Source organism: Amblyomma americanum, chromosome 4 (assembly GCF_052857255.1).
Source record: "Amblyomma americanum isolate KBUSLIRL-KWMA chromosome 4, ASM5285725v1, whole genome shotgun sequence".
Lineage (NCBI taxonomy): Eukaryota > Metazoa > Arthropoda > Arachnida > Ixodida > Ixodidae > Amblyomma > Amblyomma americanum.
In genome coordinates this window covers 221,363,861-221,391,294 of record NC_135500.1, presented here as the reverse complement: position 1 = coordinate 221,391,294, position 27,434 = coordinate 221,363,861, and the positions used below count along the sequence as shown (strand labels likewise).

Below are 27,434 nucleotides of genomic sequence, written 5' to 3'. Positions count from 1 at the left end.
ACCTCGCCTCCTAAAACAATATTCATTTTTTCTTCTGTTCCATAACTGAAAAGCTTTTCAAGGAAAGCAAGAAAGCGGATTGCATCACTCGACAGCTGTCTGTACACAACCGACAACAAATTCGAGCAGTTTTGCAACATTAACACCTCATAATCAGAAGTTGTATCGGTGAAATCATGGACAGGTTCAGCAACAATACCATCTTTGAGCAAAAGCGCTACACCTCCCCCTCGCTTACCTTGATGACTACAGAAAAAGGATGAATAACCGGAAAGCTGGAACATAAGCGATGTGGGTGTTAGCCAAGTTTCAGTTAACATTACGACAGTAATCGGTACTCCAAAGCTGGTGAATTAACATGGTCAAATCATCTGCCTTATTTGCTAGAGATCGTACATTTTGATGGAAAAACGTCATTGCTGGCTTTTTATATGATACAAGCTGTTTTACTTCACAAGGCACATAGCCCGTATTTAAAATATGAAAAGCCAAACAAAAGTGCTCACATCTATTATTCCTAAGTTCCTTCTTTTTGGTGATTGCGACTCCAAATAAGCGTTTCATGGCTGGGAATAAGTGCTCACTGATGTAAATTGAAGTGCTAGGCTACAATTCGATGTCCTCTATTGTCAGTTATTTTCTAGCTTTATCCAGAAAACAGTCGCGCTTAGCCCTGTGTGTGAACTGTACCACAATATTAAGGCTTTGGTAGTTGCCGACGCTCCAAACCTGAGGACAAGCTTCGATGTCACCATCCTCAAAGGGTGCATCAAGTGCACTGCAAGCTTTTTTGTTCTTTCGAGTGTTTTCATCTGGCTCTAGCAGTACACCTTTGATTTCTACATTGAAACACCTCGTGTGCTGCTCATTTTGCAAAAGTGTTAATAATCTTTCAATTCTCCGATTTCTTTTCTTATGTCTCTTTTAAGACATTCACGTAGTTGTTTAAATTCATTTTTCAATTCACGTTTAAGTTCTTCGAACAATTTGGCAAGCTCTTGCTTGCCTGACATTGCCAACAGAAATGAGAGATATGAGGAACATAAGCGAACCAGAAAGCGAGCAAAACAAGTTAAGCAGCACGAAAACACAACAAAAGGAATGCATGTGAAACACAAATGTGGCAGCAGCAACTACGATAGAATGTCCATCACACTATACAAAAGAAGCATATGAAAATTACGAGCCTGCATAGGCGGAAAGGAACGGCTCAACATGCGTGCATGCGGCCACAACTGCTGCTGCCAACTGATGCGAAGGTGTTTCCCGCAGGGCTTTTAACCATAAGGCTTGGGATGCCGCGCAGGTGCGTTGCTGGAGACCTCAACCTTGATCCTTTGCTCTTGCCATAAGTGGTGCAGGCAGGGTTGATCAGTTTTCTTGCGGGCAGTTTCTTGTAGCTGTATTCCATTACCTGCGTAGATGAAAAGGAAGGGCTCAATATGCGTGCATGTGGCTGCAACTGCTGCTGCCATCTGATGCGAAGGTGTTTCCTGCAGGGCTTTTTTAACCATGAGGCTCGGGATTCCACGAAGGTGTGTTGCTGGAGATGCCACAGAAAACCTGATCCTTTGATCTTACGATAAAGAGTGCAGGCAGGGTTGATCAGAAGTTTTCTTGTCGGCAGTTTCTTGTAGCTGTGTTTCGTTACTTGCATAGGCAGAAAAGAACGGTTCAATATACATGCATGAGGGCGCAACTGCTGCTGCCATCTGATGCGAAAGTGCTTTTAAAGGGCTTTTAACCACGAGGCTTGGGATTCTACGCAGGCGTGTTGCTGGAGATGCCACAGAAAACTTTATCCTTTGCTCTTGCGATAAGTGGTGTAGGCAGGATTGATAAGTTTTCTTGTCGGCAGTTTCTTGTAGGTGTATTCCATTACCCGCGTAGGCAGGAAGGAATATCTCAATATGCGTGCATGTGGCCGTAACTGCTGCTGCTGTAGTCACAAGCGTCGCAATTGGTTGGTGTCGCTTGTGAATGGACCCTCTGTGCTTGTTGTTTTGCTGTTCCGTTTGTTTTCTTGCTTTCAGTAATCAGTTTTTAATTCAGTGCCGATCTCTCATGCTCAGATCTCTAACCACAATACAAGAATGCATAAAAATATATATTTAGAAGACAGATGTCGCTCTGAATCTATGCACTTGTCTAGCTGGACTGCGCACAGAATCACATGATGCCTCATCCGGCTTTCATTGGCTCCCCGCGCTGGTGTCAGGGTGGTATTGGCGTTTTTTATTTTCCTAATTTTGACTGGCTTCCCGGCACTAGCGTTCTGGCACAAATGGGCTCGCCAGTGGCAAAACTTCACCCCAGAGCTGCCGACGCCGTCGAATTGCCCGGAAAAACACCTGACGGGACGCACACGCTTTCTTTTTTTTTTTCAGGGCTTGGCTAGCTCGGCGTTGCGTCCAACACTTTCAGTCGCTACACACGAGTGCATGTAAAACGCGTCACCTGGTGCGCCATGCCCCTCCCACACCATCTTGCCGGCATTTTAAACATGCATACACTGGCATGCTGCCAAGTTCACGGGGCAAGCCACCACCACTAACGCACCTGTCAAAACAAACACGTGGCACCGTTACTGGCGTATCATCTTGGTGCGCTGCCAAAGTCGATCTATGCTGCAGACGGCACCGATGGCTCGAAACTCGGGAACGAGCTAAGGAGAGCTAATGCTCTGAAATGAATTTTTATAAACCAGGTACTAAGTCTGCTTCGCGCATGCCCGCCAGAAGTGTGCTGGAAAGGGGACACAGGCCAGTGTGCGTGCTCGCGGAACTCGCAGAAGCATCGCAGAAGGCAAAGGCTCGCAGAACTCGCAGAAGGCGAAGGCTCCAGCGTGTTAGGCGGCCTGATGGGTCCCGGAGATTGGTAAGCCAGCACAAGGAATGGTGGTCAGTGACCACTTTAAAATGACGAACATAGATATAAGGCCGAAATTTCATCGTGGCCCAGACGACAGTGAGGCACTCCTTTTCCGAGGTGGAGTAGTTGATTTCGGTGCGCGAGAGTGTGCGACTCGCATACGCGATCACACGTTCCACGCCTTCTTGCTATCTGAGCAGGTCTCCGTAAGTTCTGGGAAGGTGTCCCCAGGTGTGCCATGCGATTGTTCGTGCATCTGCCCGTCACGAGCCGCCTTTGCTCGCCTTTCTGGAGGCTGTGCCGACTACACTTTAGAGCTCGGCATATCACTTTCGCCGCTATGCACCTCGCTGCCTGCCGAGTTCGCCCCTGCAACTCTCCTTCCATGAAAGTGACTCTTCCGACACTGAACCCGCCAAAACAAGACGTATGTGGCCACCAGCAAGCAAATGATGCTTCGACATTTGAGGATATGCACTGGAGCCAGCACTTGTGTAACGCGTGATCAGTGGCTCTTGACTGACGCCGCTGTGCAGAAAGGATACAAAAAAGGCTGGTTTTGTGACCCTGCTCTCAGCATCTGTGCCAAGTAGCACACTCGTCCTACTCCTTCCCACCTGCAATCAGCGAGCTCCGCACCCAGGCAAGAACTCAGCGGACATGACGTGCCGGCAGTGTACCTTAGTGGGGCATTCACCTGCAGAGCTGTGCCAGACGGCTGCAGACTCAACCTGATCCGAGCTACGACGCCCTACATGCTGGCGTTCCTGGCGGCGCGAGAAGGCTCTGCCCGTGATTGCGCCTTATGCTGGCCGAAGTAAATAAACGAATGCAGAGGAATCCAGCAATGAGTTCGGGCCTCTCGGCATCCATCCGAAGGCAGTGCTCAAGAGAAAGCGCTGCTCGGCAGAAAGTTGAGGACAGATTAAGGACAGAATGCGGCAGGAATACAAGTGGATGTCCAGCGAAAACCTGAAGACGCCAACGGGATGCCTGCAAAACCCGCCGCTTGCGACTGTCTGCAGCTGGGTGTCGTCGGCCTGGCGTTCTTTGCCAGACCCCATGGTCTAGAATGCATTCAAGAAGTGCTACATAAGCAACAGGTTTGATGGAAAGGAAGACGACGCACTGTTGGATGCGGCGAGTGACAAAGAGTCATCTTCTGACGATGCTGTTGACAGTTCAGTGTGGACACAGCTCTGGTGATGCAGGGACGCAGCCAATGTTGTAAATAAATGCGTTTCGGCAATTTTTGTTTGTTTCCTTTTTTCCTCTTTTTCTTTTCAAGGTAAGGGGTCGATCTATATCGAGTTACGAGCCTCGAATCTACACCGTGCGGCCATGAGCGGAATTGCAGCTATGAAAACGGAGGTGAATGTAGAAAAAAAGAAATGAAACGAAAGAAGCAAGGAAAGCACTGATAGAGAAATTATCTTCACTGAAGTACTTAGCATGCCAGGGACTAGCAGTACGTGGTCATGATGATGCAGAAAGTAACCTAAGACAGCTTCTGGAACTTCGTGCCAATGACATTCCAGAACTGCAATCATAGCTTTCTTGAACCACGTACAACTGGCTGTCCCATGACATTTTAAATGAAATGTTGAAAATCATGGCTCATAATCACTTACAAATGAGGTTCATGAAGCAAGGCACTATGCTGTGATCATGAATGAAACAGCGGACATATCTGGCAAGGAGCAAGTGTTGATCTGCTTTTGTGCTGTTCAAGAGAACTTCGAAATACATGAGCTGTTCTGTGGATTTTATATCACTGCAGAAACCATAGTGGCCAGTCTTTTTGCTGCTCTTAAATACATTCTCTGCCACTTTATTTTGAGCATTGGCAGTTGCCGTGGTCAATGCTATGATGGCAATGCAAATATGAGAGGGCAGCACTATGGGTCACAAGCCCTAATACGACAGGACGAGGTGCGAGCACTGTGTACGTGCACTGCCTTGCGTACGTACTGAACCTTGTGCTACAGGACGTCTCAGAAAGTGAAAATGTGTCGAGATTTCCTAGGCATGATATCAGAAATGATAAAACTTTCTTAAGTGTTCCCCAAAGAGTCTAAATTTGTTCGAGGCATTTCAGAAAAAAGATGAGAGCGTAAACTTGCGAAAGTTTTGTCCCACGAGGTGGATGCCCAGGGCCACTTCACTAAGTTCGGTTGTTCAGAATTATAGCCACCTCATCTCGTTTCTTCAGGCCCAGCATCACAAGAACGGAACGACGCCAGAGCCAAAGCCAGCGGATTTTTGATACCGGTCAAAATTTGACACATACTTCATGCTCTAACTCCTGACACTGATATTTTTGTGATTATAAACAGTAAGCACAGTGTTGCAGAAGGCAGCACTGAGATTTGATCAAGCGGAAAAAATGGTCAAGGCTGTCAGGGAGAGTCTCAGTGGACTTGGGAAGCAAGGATTTTGCTGATTTTGGAACGAGACTCAAGGAGAGGCGCGTGAATTGGAACTGCATGTTAAAGAAAAAGAAGCTCCTGCGCCAAGGCAATGGAAGGTTCCACAACGATATGACAACTGATCTCTACCTCACGTATTTCCTTCGTTCAAGGACATGTACCGTCAGCGGTTCTACAAGGTGGTAGACACGGTACATTCCTCGCTAAACGACAGGTATCCACCAGATATGTGGCAGCACATGGCAGAGATTGAGCAGTTTTTGACAGGAAATGGTGACAGCACATACCTGTTGAAATACTACAGGCAAGATCTTGAGCCTGAATAGCTCAAACTTCAGCATGGTATGCTCACAAACATTGCAAGTTAGCGCAATACACCCTTGAAGGCATTTCAGGACGTTGCTGAGATGCTTTCTGGCGATAACGGTGTGCAGCTGCGAGATCCTTTACCTTAGGTGGCTAAGCTTGGCAAAATTGCTTTGACTATTCCAGTCACGTCGACAACATCTGAGAGACATTTTCGTGCCTCTATCGCATCAAAGCGTATCTCAGGTCAACAATGGGACAAGCTCGATTAAACCGCATAGCACTTCTCCATGGGCACAAAGAGGTTGCCCACAAAGTAAATCTCAGTGACATCGCGGGTTACTTTATTCGGAGGTCTACTGTGCGAAGAAACAATCTGGATTGTGCGGTAGCCTTTGCATAACGTAAAGTACAGTGAACTTCATCACAGACAAATACACCAGCTTTCTTAAAGCTGTCACAGTCCCCAAGCTCAAATTAGTCCCTCCCATAAAATCAGCACTCAATTCCATGTGTTGCCGGTTCGTCATTACAACTCTGCTCTTTGACTCCTGCTTGTATCTTCGTTTATATTTTTAAAAGATGAAGAGTTCACATTCAGTCTAAATTTTAAATTGTTATTGCGGAAATGTTTGCATGCCTCAGTGTTTCTTAAGACGCGAGGGTTTAAAGTCTTTTTAAGTGCTGAATTGTCAGATTATTGTGGAAATGTTTGTGTTCCCCACTGTTTCCTCTCTCTTCGAATAATTACGCGAAGTCACGGCCTTCTAAAACACAAATTGAAACACGCTCCATAAACTGCTTGCCTTCAGCTCCTTAATTTGTCCAAACCTAGAGTATGCTTGTGTTGCATGGGATCCGTTCCCGAAAAAATGATATGAAGAAAATCGAAGTGGCACAGAGAAAAACCATCCACTTCATCTTTAACGCTCATGGTAGCTCTGTATCTCCTTCCCTTCTGATGACCACCAGTAGCAGACCCAATTTAGAAAACAGGAAAGCACTTGCAAGAATTAAATTCTTTTACTCAATGTACTTCAGCTAATTTTATATAAGCCGTGCTTGTTACATAAGTTTTCGATCCACATGACAGACTCGCTTTAGCCTTTGCACGCACCAATACATTCAAATACTCATTTCTGCACAAACTACCAGAGCATGAAATGCACTGCTGCAGATGTCTTTTCAGCTCAAACTGTCGCTTCTTTTGAAAAAAGTGCTTTATCCAATGTGTCAAGTTAGTTTTCAGCACATCTCACTCCTGTTTCTTTGTACTAATTGTTGTTTTGGAGAGTTGGATTTGCAAAGTGGTTGTTTTGTATTTTTTCTAATGTTCCCCCCCCCCCCCCCCCCCCATTTCTCTCTGCTTAGTCTGCATGGCTGCAGTATGTGTAAATACTTATGTAAAGAAATAAATGGCTCAGAAGAGTTAGGTATATTTAAGTCTTCATTCATTTTTTTTCAGTATCTTAAAAACCATATCGGGTCATTCTTCTTAGCATATTCACTCGACTAAGACAATAAAACTGATGTTTACATATATAGCCTCTCCATCTTTGTACATCTCTTGCCAAGGAACATGTGCACGGGGAGGGGAGGAATCAATGAAAAAGAAGGTGCCATTGGGCCCCAGCAGACTGAAAACTTGGCGCCTATGCCTACAGTTCATTTTGCACAGAGTACATTGATTTGTAATGGCGTTCAATGCGTCCATATATAAATGCGACGTGAAAAACAAATTGCCACGCACAATCCACTTAGTCGATCAACACGTGAAAGGCGCAAGGAACTCTTCTCGCCTATAATGGGCCCCCCATGGTGCGTTTCTCCGGACGATCTGCAAGCTTCAGCGCGACAATTTTCGCCGAAACTTGGGTACATGACCCACTGAACCATGTCGCACAGTGTTGTACGTGCAGCCAGCTGCAGTTCCTCGAGGATTAATAAAGTCAGTTGTCTTGCTTAACTTTCAACTTCCTTGCTGCACACGGCCTGCTGCGAGGGCACCGAGCATCCTAGGCACCAGCGCTGTGTACAGTACGGATTCCATTTTCGCGCTGTGGTCGAAAGCGCTGTTTCACTACTTTCACAAGGCTAGAGTGTTCTAGCACACTTTAACAAGGCCAAGGTTAGTGACAGAGTGGCCAGAAGGCAGCCGTAATCAAGGCAGTTAATAATCTGAGGCAGTTAAATAATCCGAATTGGTCCTACCCTGTTATCTACAACTTTATTCCTCACCGACCCATTTTCCGGACACTGAGGAAGAGGAGAAAACAGCTTTATTCAAAAAGAATGAAAAGAAAAGAAGTCTAGGTGACAGCTCCCGACTTCCAAGAGCCCTCTGCTGGCAGCTTCCTCTAGTGCTCAGTAATGAGCAACAATTTCGACCTCGTCGGGGGCGCTCAGTATGCGTGCTGAATGCTTCCTGAACATGCGCCTTCGTTACAGTCAATGATAGCTAGGTTGTCCTTGGTCTTCATGGTGCACGTAAGTCTGCTGACATGCGAAAACTATGGCCGGGATCACCTTTGGCAGCAATGAAGCAACGGCTATAATGAAGAGGTCGTGGGGCCCCTTCGAAGCTTCCTTATTACAAGGTTCAACTATGCCCAGTCTGACGCAAATGTGAATTATGGGGAGACAAGAGCTACAAGTTGCCCACTCTATGGTCTGAGCGCTGAGATACACACTGTGCTTTTTCTTTTATCTGCAGCATGATTCCGGGGGCCCCTTGGCAGTCAAAGTAAGCCGAGACGACAAGGACATCTGGGAGGTGGTGGGCGTCGTGTCCTTCGGTGTCCAGTGCGGACTGCCAGGCTTCCCGGGCGTCTACACTCGTGTGGCTACGTTTGTGCCTTGGATACTGCAATCTACTGCAAAGTTAACTAAGATCAAAGGGAAACCCACCCAAGAAAAACGACAGCGTTCCAGGCCTTAGCCATGCTCCCTTCGACTCACCGGTGCAAATACGTGACATGCCACCGGCATTCAGCATTACCGGGGCAGTGCACATGTGAGACAGAGAACCAAGAATCCAAGAGGAAAGGGCTGAACGCGATTACACACCCCTTCCAGTTCCAGCACTTGTTCGGACACTTCAGCTGCCCCTGCCATGTGGTGAAGACTACATCGAGTTCAATGACCAAGCATGGTCCACGACAAGAGCAGGCCTTGTCTCAAGTGTTTCGTGCACTAATGCACACAACCACAGCTAGTGCACATGTGCGCTTGTAGTGCACGAAGCAAACTAGTCTGGCCTCTGACAGCCGTTTAATCTGCGCCACATAAGGTGCACTGAATTTAAAACAGAATGCATCTTGCATGCCTGTATGAGATGAGAACTATGATAGTGAAAGGTACTCAGTAGAGGCCACCAGTGGTCAGGGTCACGGGTGAAACGTACATTTCACCAGATAGGGTGAAATAGGGTGAAATGTGCATTGGCTTCCACCTCGCAGTATATAATTAGACACATAGCTGAAAACATTTCAAAATGAGAGCCTGTCTGTCCTGTTTCGTGTCGTTGCTGCCTGCAACCACTTGTGCAAGAAGTATCATGAACATATCTTGCATCACACATTTAAGGCACTCGTTACGGCATTAGCTCCCCCCAAAACTAGTGGAGTGGCCGATTTTTTTCCGCATTGGGCCAGGAAAGAGGCTGGAAACTTCAGGTGTGGGATGCAAATTTGGTATGGAAGAAACTATGCTGTTTACACAGAGCTGGCCCCACTTTGGAAAGGGTGGTCTTTGCACAGGCAGCCATTTTCTTGCTAAACTGCTGTCTGTGGTGCAGAAACAAACATGTCATGTCGTATTGTGTTCAAAGGTATGGAGATTCATGTCAATTCTTGCTGAAAGTGAGAATAACAACATGATGAAGACAAACGCAAATAGGTTAGAGCCTTAACGGAGGTGTCATAACTGCCCTCAGTATTGTTCAATCAAGGATCAATAATTTAATGGCCAATATGGTACTGCTGTTCAAAAGGGGCAGCCGCTGCCAGCTGTCTGGAATCAAGGAAGGAAAATCTGGCACGAAATTACTAGCCTTCCTTAATTTAGGCCTACCTAAAGAATTGTGTACTGCAAGCTGCTCCAGCAGTAATGTTTCCTCCCTAGCCTTGAGCCAGTAAGCCACAATCTGGGTTCTCTGGATAGAGAGTTTTGCAATACAGGGCAGTATGATCAGGCACAGGTTAGTACGACAGTGCCTAACACCAGAAAAAATTTTACCACTGCTTCTAGAAAGAAATCAACACAAAACTGTTCAACTTTTTAGCTTCAAAAAAATTCGAAAGCAGCATTTTCAACTTCAGGCTAATACACAAATTATTCTGCATTTAAGAATGGCCAAATGTTAGTTGAGTTCCTTTCATCAAAGCAAATTTCACTCAGGTTAATGAGCAATGCTCTACTCATTAGTTTACCTGCTGGTCAAAGCGAACATTAAATGCACTTATTACATGATCAGCAAAACTACCAAGCAAACACCCTCAAAGCTGATCCCTCTCCCAAATTTCTTAGCACTTTATCACTGAATTTTGTAAAGAGAGTAATGAAAATTATGGAATGTAGAGTGTTTGCACATCTCAAGACATGATTTCTAGCAGTTCTGTACATTTCTTAAAAAATAATTCTTACGCCTGCAAGCTTACAGTATGAGCAAGCTGCAGGGCTCAAAGTCCCTAGTTTGGCCCCAGGCTTCAGCAGCACTTAAATATGGTTAAAATACCCCAAGCAGTGGGCACACACATAACATCCACTTGGCAACATTCATGCAGTCATGAGTATACACAGGAAAAATTTGAAATTATGAGGCTTTGTAATAAGGGAGTAATTACTCATTGGCATCCACCCAAGCACAGCCATATGGCTACCAGCTGTACTGGAAGCTGCCGTATGGCTGTGTATGGATGCCAGTGAGTAATTACTCCCTTATTACAAGTTCTACTCCATCTTGGGGGTTTCCCGTAAATATCTGACCAAATTATGAGGCTATTTCATGCAAAGGTGCCAGTATTAGAAAATTAACAAGTCACAAGCCGATAGTTACTAGTCATCAACTTAATGGCAAATAATTTTCACTGTTTCTGTATCTATAAGCTCAGGGATTTTTTTTTTTACAGCAATAAAGTATTTATGCAACAAAATCTGCTTTGTACATTTTATTTTAATATTTTCCATACAAAATAGTGCCTTTGTAAAATATACATTTGGAACAGTGCAATATCACAAACAACCTTGGAAGGCAGGCAGAGGTAATCGGTTTCCATCCGGTAAGCACCACTGCAGAACAAAACCGATGCAGTAGATTAAGTTGCTGCCTCTTCCTGAGCATTGCAGATCATATCTGTGAACTATGCCAAGTGCCAGTGCATTGTCTAGGACTAACGTGACGCAAACAATGCATAGAGGATAGAACATGAGTAGTTAGGCACAGGTGTGATGATTGATGGTGCAATACACAAAAAGTAGCATTCTGCACCCTTCGATTTATCTATGCACATTGGACATCTCAGCAGATGGCCCTCAACTCTTTACCTATAATGATACATGAGAAAGCATGCCACAGAAAAATGAAAAATCCTCCAGGAACTTCTGAAACCTAGGAACTAAAACTACTACAAACAGGCGTAGCATATGCAAAACAATGTAGCTTCTGCAAGGAAGACGCAGTGGCTGTCTCTGCAAACTTCTTGTTGCATCACTTGCATTTGAGCCTCCAGAAAGGTGACGAAAAGAACAGTTCTCCTCCTGATTCTGTAGAACTTCTGTACACCATAATCATCACAGAGCCTCATGCACAGTTTGGCAACTGCACTGGTAAAGCACTAAAAAGCCTGCATACAGTCAGCTTGTGAAAGTTCAAACTAAGTAATTGTGCTTCCGGTATAGCTCCAAAAGTTTAAAATCCTCCTAGCATTGTTAGGTATCAATGGCTCCACATACCCCTTAGCTAAAATTTTAACATTCGAATTTAAGTGATGAGTTTACTTACACTTTAGTTCAAAACAGTAACCCAAATGTTTTGTTTGCTATTGCACAGTAGTATACAGAGTAAAAAGTAGCCAAGCATGCACACTTGTAGAGTGCTGGGTAATCAAAGTAAGTTCAGTTTGGCATTCAAGCTTACACAGCTCACCCTAAGAAATGCAGATCATTCGGGAAACTAAAACTGCACAGCCATGACAAGTCGTTACCTAGTGCCAATTGGTGGCACAATAAGCTGCAGCCATCGAACCATCAAACCGAATCAATCTCTTACCTACATAGGTAATGAAAGTATAATACACCGTTTGTGGAGGCATTGGCAGAGAAAAGTAGAGAATTGCAGAAGTCTGCCATCACCATGCACACACGAACTGTGATTGTGAGGGCTAAAACAGTGTGAATTCAATTTGACCACCTCGAGTAAAAAAAAATCACAGAATTGTACTTATTAATTTATTTAATGCTGGATAATTCAAATAAAACCCCACAGCCTAGAGAAGTTTGCCTTCAATTATACTTGAGTCAAACTGTACAAATGGTCCTGGGTTTACTTACTTGGCTGTGAGTGCAATACAGTCGATCCTGGATACATTGAACTTGAAGAAGATCGCGAAAAAGTTTAAAATGCTGATAATTTGAAACATAAAACATGTAACATAGAAGCATGAATATGAAGCACGCATACTAGTGGTGCCCATCGGTGTACTGCAGTGCACAGCTCGCTGGATGTTGCTAGGCCTAGCTTGTTACTCATCAAAGTCACAATGAACAATACTTTCGAACCAGCCAGTGCCTGTAACGAAATGTACAATCCTGTCATAAGCACTGCTAAAATTAAGACGTAGCTGATTTCCCCAACACTTTCAGGAAGGGCAGATTTGTGGGTCACCCTTGGAGGTGGGGGGGTGGTCCCATCTGAGCCATTGATTTCTTCAAATTTTTGGCCAAGATATGGGGTTCGGCATGGCTTTCCTGAGCAAGAATTCAGTACCCCCCCTCCCATAAATTCACCTTTGGCTTTCAGCAGTGAAGCAGGGCTTTACATCAGCTAGGCTGGCAACCAGTACAACGAACAGCACGCATGACTCCACAACTCAACTGCATCCCAAATTCCCTCTGTCTTCATGTGGCAGCGCTTCCAGCAGGTGTCCAAGGCTGCCTGGCAACCGTGAACAACAACACGCCATTCAATATATATCCAATACTCCACTGAACAGGGATTTGATAAACGCTATATACTTCTGCATACAATTTTCAAGATGTCTGGGCTGTTTGATATAAACAATAATTCAACACATCCGGGGTCAACTGTACATGATACTATTATAAACTCTTAACACAGTAACCTTAACTACATTCCTGCTCAATGAGTGGTGACAGGCTTCACCTCTACCCTTGACCAAGAACAAACCCATAAGAAAAGCAATATCACCAAAAACAATAACGCTAAACAACTAAAAATAGTGAATGAATAAAGTTCTCATATATCACAAGCTCCGGCGTTTAGGCTGAGGAGCAATCGTTAAAAAAGAGTGTAAAAAAATTACGCCAGTCTTCTAGGCGTGGTGCCAACATGTCGCCCATTGCTCGCAAGCTGCCAAAGTAGATTATGTGCAGTCCCACCTTGTAGCTATGTTGATATTCAGCAGCCAGAAATACCGTTCATTCTGGAGCCTAAGGGAGAGTGTGCAAAAAGTTAACAATAAGGATGAAAAAAAACATTCATGCACGTACAGCTTGTTCCACATGTGGCTGGCAACCTCACTGCAATTTATGCCTGCTTACATACGCTGTCGTTTCATTGCGAGACATCGCTGGGAATTGCAAATGAAACAACACAATCATCTGATAGATGGCAATGCTCGGAGCTTGAGCTTTTTAACAGTTTCATTTCATAGCAGCAGTTGCAGCTCAGCCCTCTGTTTTAAATACATGCATGTTCACTACCTAAATGCCACATGCAAAGGCTTAACCTTTTAAACACTGCACTGAGGCAACGCTTCAAGGATGAAAATTCCTATTGACAATTCAAATATGCTTTTTAAAATGACCATGAAAAAAAATGTAGCAACATTTACTATGACCAAGACAGTTTTTTTCCCTTTCCATGTGTGGAACATGGGCACTTCCCGTATAAAGAATGCTAATGCCGTCTGGAACATCATTTGTGGTTTAGGGGGATTTCACATCCCAAAGCGACTCAGGCTTTGAGGGGCGCCGTAGTGAAGGGCTTAAGAATAATTTTGACCACCTGGGGTTCTTTAACGTGCACTGACATCGCACAGTACATGGGCCTCTAGCATTTCACCTCCATTGAAATTCGACCACCGCAGCCGAGATCGAACCCGTTTCCATTTCATCACTACACATGCCTCCCTCGCATTACCTTCATCGTCTTCAGATGGCCGAGGGGGTGCATGACCACATTCTGCACGCACACCGCCTCTCGCTTAGTGCAGTTGCTGCCATGTCTGAGACTCCCCAAACGCCTCTCAGATACCGCATGTAACAGGGTCCAACATATGTAGCATGCGCCTGGGACACTGCTCACGAATGGGAATCATTAACTGAGCTGCCTCCTGCCATGGTGGGCAGGTTACGGTGACATCACAAGGTCACGTGACCTGCGCGGCCCACCTGCCACCTAGGGCAGGTAGCACACTGCCCGGTGGGCACACTGAGGGACATCACAGACTACTAAACGGCTGAGTGGAAGCTCTAGCGCTAACACACTAAAAGAAAAAAGACGGTACACTAGCGTAGCTCCTCAAGAGCAGGTTGTTCTCTGTTGTACAAGCTACCGGACATGGAAGCCAGCTCATATGTATGTGCAACCACGAGCTTATGCGCAAGGTGTTCATACAATACAGTACCACCCTTCCTCTAGCACATGCACTGAGAGTGTGTTCAGTGCAGTTGCTGATCTCTTCACATGGAAATGAGGGGAAATCAGCACTGACTACTTCGGGGAAAAAAGCTCCTTTTGAAAATTGATGCGTACCAAAATATCAAGCACTTGAGCAGCAGTAATTCATTGTCGTCTAAGTAAATTTTTTTATGGCAGTAAAACTTAGAAGGCAAATAATGCAAAGGTAATTGATTACTTTTCTGTAACTGCTCAGTTACATTCCTGAGGTTGTAAGTGACTACTGTAATCAGCTACATTTCAATTGAAGTAACTGTAATTGTAATCGGTTACTTACTTTTGGAACATGTACAAGACAATGCATTACATAATAATTTCTTAAGTTACATAAGCTGCAGCTGTACAAAAAGTTTCTTCAAGTGGTTATTAAACAATGATTAATACAAGAAAAACTTTTCATTGGGAACAATGAAGTTTCAAAAGAAGCATTTAAGCACTGTGTTCTACAAACAGTCGTGAAGATTTTAAAAAATGCTTCGCTTGCACCTGCGCGCCAACACAACATGAAGCGTCAGTATTTCACAAATCTGACACTTACCACAATTATTGCGTCCACAGCCTCTGGGCAGCAGTGACACAAGGTAATCAGCCAGTATTGGCTTGAATTTCGACAATGATGAGCTTTGAAGCAAATGCCATAAGTACACCAAGGACAACAGTCATTATGGTGCCATAGCTCAAGGAGAACCCAAATGTCTGGAAGGGAGAAAGATGATACGTCAGGGCAAACTTTACGGAAAATATGCTCGTGCAGAAGCAGAGAAAACAACAAAAAGCAACAAATGCAGCGGTACCAAGATATGCAGAAACAATACGCTGAGCCAAACTTCAGAGAAATATAGAAATAGACAGGACATGGCAGTGTCCACAGAAGCAATATGTAGACTTGATAACAATAAGTACCGTATTTGCATGCATAATTTGTGCCCTCGCGTAATCTGCATGCCCCTTAATTTATCAATCTGAGCACTCCCTGCTGCACCAGACCACTAGAGTGCATGCAAGACGGACTTGGGAAGATCGGCGCGGCTATGTCGCCGTGCGCAGCTACAAAATGTGTCAGTGGCAAGGGGACGAACTGCGTGCTGTTTACTTAGTTCGCTCACGCCGGTGGTCACTTTCCTGGAGAAACGGTTGCAAGAGAAAATTTCCGGTAACTGCCGGGATGCGTCGGAATCCGGAACCGTTTGCCATTAGTCAGCTGGGCCACACTCGAGTGCACTGGTTTATAACTTTTAACTCTATTTGCTTCTGACTGCTAGCTCTGCGATTGTATCATCTAAACGGTGTGCACGCACCGCCATGCCATCCCGCGGGGAACTAGGCACCATGGGGCAGGGCAGGTCACACTCGAGTGCACTGGTTTATAACTTTTAACTCTATTTGCTTCTGACTGCTGGCTCTGCGATTGTATCGTCTAAACGGTGTGCACGCACCGCTATGCCATCCCGCGGGGAACTAGGCACCATGGGGCAGGGCAGGTGGGGGTATGCATCTTATATATGGAGTCCCCTTTTTTTTTGGCCAGCGTTGGGTGCGTGTTGCATTACAACCTTTGTAGATTTTTAGGACGTGTTCACGAAATCCGCGCATAATTTGCGCACCCCCTTTTTGAAGCCTTAAATAAATAAAGAGTGCAAATTACCCGAGTAAATATGGTATCATCTTGACAGAATAAAATGTGAATTAATGAAATGAACCAGAACATAAACTTCATGTTCTATGCTTGTCACAGCGAGAAAATAACACACCTACTGGTTTGGTACAATGTGACAAACCTATATGTTTAATACATCAGGTGCAACGCTGTGAAAGGTAGGGAAGTAGTCCACATGAAAAATTAAAAGAAGGCATGTTACTCTGCGAGTGGTCTAAGGCATGACAGCATGTCGTCAGCAATATGAGCGTATGTAATCAAGCTCATGACAAATGTATCATGTAATAAGCCTGCAGGCAATAATACATTTGTTATCGTTCACTCACCGCAAGGAACGCACTACAGTAACACCTTGATGATTCAAACTCTGTTATTTCGAAATACCAGATAGATAATTAGAAAAATTTCTGCAGTCCAGTAATTTCTAATGCAATTTTGACTGGATAATTCAAACTAGCAGCATGCACCAGCCTGGTTAATTTCAAGATCTGTGGTGTTAAGCAGGAATGGCCAATCCCGACTTCACCAAGCCCATTTCGCCTTCGGAGCCGCGAAGCAGCGCCATACAACGATGCAGCCGAGAACGCGAAGCTACAAAACGAAATTTAACCAGAAAGATGTCACATCTGCAGTGTAAACAACTAAACATCTTATACTAGAATGGGCAGTATCCATACGGATGTCGATGCAGGCACAGTCACTCTCCCTGAGGCTCTAGGGTTTAGAGATAACAATGGTTTTGTGAATGAATCTGCGGTGGAAGTTAGCAGAGAGGTGACATAAGGTTGGAAGCACAGGTATAAAAACTGTATTTAAAGAATATAGTGAATTTATAGACCGATTTCCTACACCCCCAGCACAAAAATGAGTTTGTGCAACGGCTTGCAAAGCACCGAAATGCGTGCCTTTGCTTGTCATTCAACGCGGTCATTCTTGATCCGTGCCTTCAACGGGCTGCCTGCGTGCAAGTCGGCCTGTGCCGTTTCCTCTAGTGACGTGCCGTCAGATGGTTAAGTTGCCGGCATATCTGATTACTTTAACTATCATTGCATATGGGTCATTCTACGCCAAACGCCCCACACGTTAATTTCGACTATCTCCAATTTGTTCAACAAAATTCACGGAAACTGATCCCAATGTGCGTAATCAAGCCTGAATTATTTTTGCCAAAAAAAATTTATTCTTGAGGTAAGCACAGTTTGAATATTCAGAAAATGCGAGAAACCAGGCACTGCTTAATAATTAATAAAAATTCACACTTTTAGAAAACAATTCACAATTTTTTTATTGACATTTGCACAGATTCTGGCTTTCGATATAATTTGGAGCATGCAGCATTACATGGCATATCTTTTAAAAATCGAAAGAAAATATGAAAATGTACCATTTTTGTCATTTTTTGTTTTAAATATCAACCTGCTCTCAGAAATATCGTTTTGCTTCTCCATATGTGTAGTACCTATAACCAATGTTACAGGTGATGAGATTGCGTACACCGAAATAAAAAAAATACTGAAGTTCCAATAAAGCGAGTTTTGAGCCATAAATGGCCGTTAACTTGACCCTGAGGTGGTCCAAGTAAAAATAAAATTAATAGCAGATTACATTCTAGAAATTTTCATCAAGGTAATTTTTGTTTAAAGCGAGAAAATAATTTCTGAAGTTGCACTCTCACACCACAAGTCGCGTCGTCTCTTAACGCATCTTCACCGCAGAGCACGACACTGTCTACACTGCGGCCAGACAAAATGTACTGCAGGCAAGCATGGGAACCTTCAGTAGTCGAACAGGTTTGTCGGAAAAGCTTTTCTTAATGCTGCCTGGGCAGCACATGCACCAGTGAGCTAGTTGTTCGGTGTGGTCCTGTCGTAGTCAGTCATTCTTGTCAGCACCATGACAGACATAAGCACCAGCATAAATAAAAGCTTGTGAGTTGCCGATAGGGAAATGACCAGAACGATCCGATGTTGAAACAATCTGCAACGCAGCAACACCACGCGGTACCTGACCCTTGTGGCCGTCGGAGGCTCATGCCTGGGTGTTTCCGATGTGATGTTTTGGTTGCATCCGATTCAATCGGTACAATTTATGCATTAATACTCCAGCGGCAACTGTAGCACCTTCATGCGAGCGACGCACCTGCGCGTGACCGGGCCGTGTTCACCACCAGCGCGTCTTGCATTACTCACCGCAGCGATGTGCACTTCGCACCGTCACGTGCGCTCTCTGTGATCTTATTCGGATATAAATAAAGCACTTGTGATACGCCTGCCATGCCACCTGGTCATCCCTCCTCGTGGGCCATGCAAGATAGCACGCTGAAGATAGCACCCTCGTTTTTCTTCTCTTAGCTGCCCCGCACCAAAGCGGGTCCCTCCAAACTTCGAAAGAGAAAACGATCTCCTTTATCACGTACGACCCACCGAATGTCGCGTGATATCTTCTTTAGCTAAAGCCCTAAAAATGCATGACAGCGAACAACGGCAAACTGAAATGGTTGTCTGACCATAATTGTCGTGCGATGCCAGGTGCCGCGTTCTGAGGTGAAGAGGCCTTAAGAGCTGACGCAACTTGCGGCCCGAGAGCACAGCTTCAAATATTATTTTCTTGCTTTAAATAAAATTTACCTCAATGAAAATTTCAGAAATGAAAGGCAATAAACTGTTCTAAGTAACCCGGTATTAATTGTATTATTACTTGGACTACCACAGGATTAAATTAACGACCATTTATGGCTCAAAATGCACTCTTTTTCAACTTCAGTATTTTTTTTTTACTTCGATGTATGCAGTTTCATCACCTGTAACATTGGTTATAGGTACTAGACATCTAGAGAAGCAAAACGCCTATTTCCAAATTGCCGAGAGCAATTTTATATTAAAGGGACACTGAGGAGAACTCTATCAATTTTTTTTGTTAGCAAAATCTGATAGTTCGGCATTTCATGGCTTTGTTGCCGCTTGCCCGGGCGCGAAAGATGGATTTATTTCAAAGAAATTTGGATTCGAAGTTGAAAAAGTTTTTCCCGCCGCTCTGATTCAAACTCGGGGAACTCCTATGACGTCACGGCAACTCTTATGACGTCACAGAACGGAGTGACGTGAAACGTGACGTAAACGCAGACTCCGTGATTTCTGGCGGATAGCGGTGCGGTGCGCAACCTTCCTTTGCCAGCCTCAGACATTCGTGGCGTCCATGAAGTAAAGAAATTGCGCCAAGGTGGCGCCTCTTGTCCTAGGAAGTCATCACGCTTGTACTTGCGAGATTGTCCTGTGGCGGCGATACCTGTATTTTGGTTCTTGCTATTTTCTACACTACAAGAGCTTTGTTTTCAGGAAGAGTGGCGTTTTTGGGATCAGGAGCTGCTATTCTATCGATACAAGCCAACTTCAATTTCTCCTCAGTGTCCCTTTAAAAAAAAAAGACGGTACATTTTCATATTTTCTTTCAATTTTTTTTAAATAGTTATGCCATATACCTAAAGCTGCACGGTCCAAATTATACCGAAAGCCAGAATCCGTGCGAATGCCATTATAAAAATTGTGGAGGGTTTTCTAAAAATTAAAATATTTTATTAATTATTGAGCACTGCCTGTTTTCTAGCCTTTTCTAAATGTTCAGACTCCGCTCCCCTCATCGATAAATCTTTTTCAGCAAAAATATTTCAGGCTTTGATCATGTACATTGTGCACCCCTCATGTAAAGCCTTCACCCAAGGGCCCGTGAGGTATCTGTAATAAATAAATAAGCGTCCATGAATTTTTTTCAACAAATTGGAGATGGTCGAGCGCAACGCCTGGGGCATTTGGCGTGGAATGACCCATATATGGTCGTGCCTCATTAAATGGACACTTTGGTTCCCAAGCATAAAGCAAATCGTTCATAATAACGAATCATGAAAAAAAAAAACACAAAGAACTATTCTGACGAAAAAAAAAGTGCATTAAAATTGTGGGCTGCTTCACTGAATAGTGGCGGGCAGTGAAGAGGAAATCGGGCAACCTTGCAAGCTCCAGGTGCATTACTCCGGTCGCCACTACCTTTAAAATACTGCAGTGCAGTTTTTATTTAGCATGTTTGGAGCACCTAGTGATCCATGAGATGCGTGATGGCACCTCTTGGTGTGATGAAGTACCTCCTGCTACGACTGTTGACAGCCCAAGCTCACTCAGCTGACAGCTGCTGAATGTGCTTTTAAAAGTAGCACAGAGAAAGAATTTTTTTCGCAGCCATTCATGCAATGCAGCAATGACAAGGCGCATCGTATGTGCACTTTTCCACTGTAAAGCATGAAACCACACATACAAAAGCAGTTACTACAGTATTTGCACTTCCGTACTTCCTTTCACTGGTGTTCTGCACTGCAAATACATGAGGTGGGACATCTGGCAGAGGCACTCAGGATTTTCTCATTGCTGCACATATTAACGGGACAAAAATACATGGTCCCCAATGAGCTCCATAAACATTTACTTTGTCCATTGTCCGGACCATGAGTTTCCATATTAATGAAGCATAAATACACTGAAAAAGCTTGGTCCCCACAAAAAGTGTCCATAATTCGAGACATCCATATTAACGGGGTCGTATTAACGAGGCAAAACTGTAAGTCTGCCTTTCTTCAGAAAATCCACCACCCAAAATTGTGCGGAGCCAACATATCTGTGGAGTCTACGGTAGTTTTGACTAGCAGCATGTAGTATGCACCCCGTGCCGGAGCCTGTTTCCGGCAGGATGCATGGGGCTCCAGGCATGAGAAAAAGATAATTCATATGCAAATCTCTCCCGCCAAATAAAACTCCAATTGCGTGCCATTTACCCGGCTCATTTACGCTGCCAGTCGCTTCCTCTGACGAGCGGTAGGCAGCGGTAGAGCAAACTTCCGATAATCACCAAGGTCGCGCCAGAATCTGAACTACAGGACCATTTGCAGTATGGTTTTCCGCTAATCCGTCGAGCCACACGCGAGTGTGGAAGGCAGGGCAGAGCACAGTTTGTTCACTTTTGATCTCCATTGGCTCTGCCTGCTGTCCTGGGGATCGCATCGTTACGCATTTATTGCTTTAAGTTGCACGCATGCCGTGATGCCGTCCTGCAGGAGGAAACTATAAAACAAAGTGCGGTGGTGGCAGGACAAAGTGGGGGAAGGTTTTCGGGGGGGGGGGGGGGGGGGGGGGGGGGGGGGGGTATTTGTTAGCTAATATTTGCAGTCAAGTCCTTTTGGACAGCAAGAGCTAGGGTTTGGTGGGTAGACTTATACATGGCAGTATGGTAATTGCAAAGTTGGTCCAATACGGGCAGTGCATTTCTGCAACGAATTTTTTTGCCTGCGTCCTGATTCTTTGCTGTGGCAGTTAATTCGAATATTTCTCGCGGTCCCAATGACTTTGAATTAATGAGGTTTTACTGTATTTTTGATTGCGGATGTGGGCGGCACAAACAAGACCTCTAGCTTTGACAGCATTGCAGCTGATGTATGAAACATTAACCCTTTGAGACACTAACTTGCAGCTTTTTCTGAGAGTGTGCTGCACCTAGTAGCAATTTGTTTCAAGTATATTTCGCATCCTTCATGTCACAAGGTAGATTTACGTCATATAGCAAACACAGTGAATAATATTTCATGAAACAATGAGTGGGGTACCACGTCCTACTTATTATGCAGACCTATTTTGCCACCAGTAATAACATGAAATTTTCTTTGCAATTCCACGCGCAACGGGCACCTTCAAGATAGAAATCGATCCCCAGATCCTGCAGGCGTTTATTCAACAAGTCGTGGAATCCCAATGTTGCTTTTTCCATCAATTATGACACTTGGCACAAAATTTCATACATCCCTGCAAAAAATTAATTGCTCGTATTTTGCACTCAAAGACTAATAAACTGTCTTTCTGAAAACACTATTTAGGTGGAAAAATATTTGCTTTCAATGCAAAAAAAAAAAAAAAGGCGTTACACGGCCGGCTCGGAACTTCCTTGACTTAAAGGAACACAAGGGAGTTTCCCCTCCAAAGAGTTGTTGCAGTGTCACATGGCCTGTAACCAGTGTTTCAGGGAATCCGCCAGGGCACCATTAGGCCCTTTCATTCAGTACAAACACATAAAAGAATAACATTCGAAACAGTTGAAACGTTTTTTACTTTTTTTTCTAACAAAATGCAAAAAAAAAAACATGTTTGCACAAAACAGCACAGCGTTTCTATCTGCTCTGCTGGACACCATGCATGGCGCTGTGCAATGCCTGTGCAATGAATTGCTTCTGATGCTTCGCCAGCAGAGGTTGTGCAGGTTGGAGGAATGCAACACGGCCATATGTGCGAGGTTAGAGACCAAAACAAACAAAATGGCACAGTCAATGCAAGTTGCCATTAAGTGAGTGTAGTGCAGTGGCTAGAATTACCAAGTTGCAACAGCTGTTTTATGCGATAAAAACTAATATGATTACTAGTAGAGATGAAATTATTGAAGAAAAACATTATTTACTAGCACGGCAGTAATGCACATAGGAAACGAGAGTACTCTCCTCGCCCTTTTGCAGACATGCACGGTGGCGGATGTCCATCATGCAAGGCTTTTGCCGCACAGGAACGGTTCCGATTTCGCATATCAAAATTTGCTTCATACATGCTTAATTGGAGGTGCTGCCACCTCCTTGGACTTGCAAGAAATGTCAGAAGATTGCTTATGCTACCCTCTTGCAGAGAAAAAGAGAATTGATTTCAATCTTCAAAGTGTCACTTCACATGTGGTAATCCACTTTCATGGTTTCGGTTTTTTCGCGTGATAAGCAACAAAGGTGAACAAAACTTGACTATTATCTGTATTGGCACTCTCTTGCAGAGGCTGATGAAAGTGGACTTCCACCTTTATTGGCGCTGTCCTTAGTTTGATTATTAGCGACATTCACAGGGTATCATCGCTCTCCTGGTTTACCAAGCTTCCAGACCTCTACCCAAGGCAGCTGCACACAGCGAAAGTGCCATGTGAGCGCCAACACAACACGGCGCCCCAAGCGCAAAGCAGACAAGCGTTCTATGCATGCAGATTGCAACAAAGCACTGCGCAAAGAGGAGTGTTTCAGGGACTCATCATCATCAGCCTCACTACACCCACTGCAGAGCAAAGGTCTACCCTATATCTCTCCAATTAACCCTGTCCTTTGCCAGCTGTGGCCACCATATCCCTGCAAACTACTTGATCTCATACACTCACCTAACTTTCTGCCGCCCCCTGCTACGCTTGCCTTCTCTTGGAATCCACTCAGTTACCCTTAAGGATCATCGGTTATCTTCGGATTACATGCCCTGCCCAAGCCCATTTCTTGCTCGATTTCGACTAGGATGTCATTAACCCGTGTTTGTTCCCTCAACCACTCTGCTCTCTTCGTGTCTTAACGTTACACCTATCATTTTTCTTTCCATGGCTCGCTGTGCTGTCCTTAACATAAGCTGAACTCTTTTCACAGGCCTCCACGTTTCTGCCCCGTAGGTGAGCACCGGTAAGATACAGCTGTTGCACACTTTTCTCTTGAGGGATATTCGTAAATTGCCATTCATGGCCTGAGAGAACCTGCCATTTGCACTACACTCCATTAGTATTTTCATAGTTATTTCCCTCTCATAATCCGGATCAGCTGTTACTACCTGCTCTAAGTAGACGTATTCCCTTTCCACTCCCAGCACCTCACTACCAACTGTGAACTGCTGTTCCCTTGCAAGACTGTTGAACATTACTTTGGTTTTCTGCACTGTTAATTTTTAGAATACCATACTACCGTACCGTACTCTTAAATAATATTAAACATTTTTGCAGCTCTTAGTGATGCTGGCACCAAAATACTGTCCCTAGTTTCTTTTTCACCTTTTTTTTTCCCCCTCACTTCACTTTGTTCATTCAAAATCAATAAAATAATTTGACCACCTGGGAAAGTTTTTTATTTTCGAAGGGTTACTGAACTGGTAAAAATCTATGCCACGGATACAAGTGGTAACACATATCATGTGCTTGCAATTCACCTCCAGAGAAGGAATTGCCATTTCACCTTCTGCCATCTAACACAGAAAAATGTTGAGGAATGCGGAAATGTTTCAGTTAATCAGAATTTTAAAATAAACCAGTTCTGAATTATTGGCACTTTACTGTACTGTCACAAGTTCCTCCCATGCGAAATCTGTTCAGCTCATTCAAAACAGATACCTACAACCACTGTGACACAAAATTAAAAGGTACTAATTGACAAGAGAGCCCCTTTCAATGCAGTGGTAAGCCTCGCATCCCTTCTCAGTGCTGGAAGGCAGTGACTGCAGTCATCATTTCCTGTCGTGCATTCTGTCTTTCTTCCCCAGAGCCACATCAGAACACATTCCAACAGTGGGGAGACATGAGGAGAAGACTCACGCTTAGCTGAATGGGTGCCTTCAAAAGAAAATTCATCATCTGAATCCTCTCTTCAGTGGGACGAATACACTGCAACGAAACAAGTTACAGACACAAAAGATATTGCTTGATTTCTTCGACTGCACTTTGGAACATCTTAGAAAATGTCAAAGTAACGCTTGAAGCCCTTCATTAAAACACAAACAGGAGAAGGAATTCAGAACATATACAGCAATATTATAAAACATTAGGGGTATGCGAATATTTGAAATTTTGAATACGAATCCAATATGTTTGATATCTGGTTCAAATACAAGAAATAGTTTCCGAATATTCTAAAATTCTTGAATATTCGCCAGCAACTGTATACCGCTCAGACTTTCAAAAATTCAATTGACCATGCCAAAAGCACAATATCTGGGCTGAATTATCCACCGACTGAGTCTAAAGTGCCAGGAAAACAATATAAATGCCTGCTCACTTTCTTCTCTGGAGGGAGTTTATCGGGTGGACCGTTCACATTCGGACGCTGCTAGGCTTAACCTCGCGCGAAATTCCTCAAATGGGCTTTCCCACATACAACACCTCATGTAAACAAAATGGCCAACCATGCACTTTGAACTATCGCAACAAGAAAGTGCACTGTTTTTAGTGCGAAAGCACCATTGACCTCATAACCTAGAAAATAACAGTATGTGGCCAGGCCTCTGAAGTTAGCCATGTGATGTGCGAAATGACGGAAAATAAACAAGATATTGAATGAGGGTGACCTTGGCCAACCTGGAGAAATCAAATAAATATTGCCATGACTGGGTTTTCAACCCCTGGCAGTGCGAACAGGTCAGCTTCACTGGCCACTGCACGAGAGCGCTATACCACTGCCACAGCCGATACCACCTCGTGTTAAACTGCAGCACACTCTTGCGCTGCGCATTGCATGTCGTTGTCTTCATCAACTTTCCTTTGCCCGCCTGCAAAAACCTGCTTTCACACAATATTTCGTGGTTAGCAATGTCGGGAATTTTTTTTCTTTCAGCCTTCCGTAATGTGCTACATGCTTAACACCCACACCCATGGCATTTGTTCTGTCGCCTTTACAACTTTCTTAGCGTGAGCTCCGTCATTTTTTTTTTGGTAACCTATGATATGCGGGAAAGTCCACTTGCGGAACTTTGCAAGAGGCTCCAGAAGGGGCGAGTCGAGGTATCACAGCAGGGCAAGCGATTGTGTAAAAATCCCTCCTACTGCATGGCGCACTGTAACCCGCGCACTTCCTAAAAGTGCTCAACAGCAGGCGTGACGACAACTGGAGAGCCCCTGTTGCCAGGCCAAAACATAGCCTGAAAACATGGTTTCGTTTTCTGGGCTTTGCTGCCAGCCCGCGGCATCGGCAACTGTTGGCCTGCGCATTTGCTGATCGTCCGAATCCAGCTATGCACTGCTTTTGGACGCCAACTGGTGCATCGCTAGTCATCTTTTTTTTTTTTCATTTATGAATGGAGTCTCGCCATTCCAGCACCAATGTGCATTCCCCTTGCTTACGTCCCCACTGTTCTTCCAGCATGCCGAAACCGCACGCTAATCACAGGCTTTTCAATGTTTGTGCAATGGAGCCGCCTCAAAAGGCTTCACTGCATTTTCACATTTTCGGCATTTTTTTAGAAATCGACCTTCAGATAATCCAGGCATTTCTTCTAGTCTCTTGAAATCCATATTAATAAGGTTTTAGAAGCCATCGTGTTATTTTTAGTTGCCCGTCATGTGTAAATTCACCAATTTCATTTTGCATGGCCATATTACAGAATGTAAGCTGTTATGCTTGTAATCAAGTAGTATACCTTTCTGTGCACATCATGTTTTTTTATGTGGTGTTGAGTCAGTCAGGTTTGTTTATTTCAGTTACATTTATTTCAGTTACAATGACCATGCACTATTTTGAACAAATAAGGGTCGACGTTGCCGCCTACATTCAACGCACAGAAGAAGCCCGAAGACTTGCCCGCTTAAGGATCAAAGAACAGCAGCGAACCAATGCCAGACGCTACAATCTACGAAGACGCAATGCAGAATACAAGCCAAAAGACCAAGTCTGGGTTTGGACGCCCATTCGCCACCGTGGATTGAGTGAAAAGCTTTTGCGCTGCTATTTCGGCCCATACAAGGTTCTTCGTCGCCTAGGTGAACAGGATTATGAACTCATCCCTGACGCAATGACTGCATCCCAGCAACGGCGCGTACGACCAGAAGTTGTCCATGTCGTCCGTCTAAAGCCATATTATGCGCGCTAAAGAACACTGTGTTCCCACACTCTGTGTTTATTTTCGCACGATCCATTTTATTTGTTGCTAGTCCCCTTATTTGTTTTAATGTATCGGGTCAATGCTTCTTCAAGAGGGGAGTAATGCCGTAAATCTTTGCAATGTCTGTTTGTTCATTCTTCAAAGCTGCCGGCATGCCGCTTTATCGCTTTGTTTGCGATGCAAGACGCGACCAGATTTTTCTCGATTAATCGCATTCGAGCAGAGCTGACTCTACATTGTTCCAGAATGTTCTAGCAACTTTGCATGCTTTATCTCGAAAGTTCGCTATCGGCTTTAAATTGAGCATGGCCGACAGCGGCGGGCGTTCTGTTCGACAACTGCCGAGCACGCTTGTTGTTACGCTGTCGCCGAGTGATTCAATCCATTGTGGGCACAATTCAGCCCAAATAAAGAGTTTTGTTTGGACACTATTTTCGCAGCCTTTCTGCTCTTCGGACTGCAGTCACCACTTCGTGACAATATATTGAATGGCCGTCAAAATTGCAGGTCTAGTATATAGTGTGCAATTTTCCTATGTTTTTACATAGGATTTCCAAGAGGATAATCTGTGT

At 44.3% G+C, this 27,434-nt stretch overlaps 2 protein-coding genes across 22 annotated transcripts in view; one reads left to right on the top strand and one right to left on the bottom strand.

Annotated features, from left to right (window-relative positions):
• LOC144129428 (prostasin-like) overlaps positions 1-27,434 on the top strand; it is a 91,580-nt gene that overhangs the window by 63,953 nt on the left and 193 nt on the right. For 14 of the 15 annotated variants that reach the window (XM_077663591.1, XM_077663588.1, XM_077663590.1 and 11 more), the window contains one exon: positions 8,320-8,781. The exons of the other annotated variant lie outside the window; for it this stretch is intronic. In XM_077663591.1, the coding sequence (XP_077519717.1) occupies positions 8,320-8,544 (225 nt within the window). In that variant the 3' untranslated portion in view covers positions 8,545-8,781. Of the gene's footprint in view, positions 1-8,319; positions 8,782-27,434 lie in introns of those variants that run through there. 15 annotated transcript variants of the gene reach the window in all.
• LOC144129430 (uncharacterized) overlaps positions 10,236-27,434 on the bottom strand; it is a 71,960-nt gene continuing 54,761 nt past the window's right edge. For all 7 annotated transcript variants that reach the window (XM_077663594.1, XM_077663598.1, XM_077663593.1 and 4 more), the window contains 3 exons: positions 24,584-24,652; positions 15,065-15,222; positions 10,236-13,274 (listed from right to left, as the gene is read on the bottom strand). In XM_077663594.1, coding sequence (XP_077519720.1) covers positions 15,112-15,222; positions 24,584-24,652 — 180 coding nt within the window. In that variant the 3' untranslated portion in view covers positions 10,236-13,274; positions 15,065-15,111. The remainder of the gene's footprint in view (positions 13,275-15,064; positions 15,223-24,583; positions 24,653-27,434) is intronic.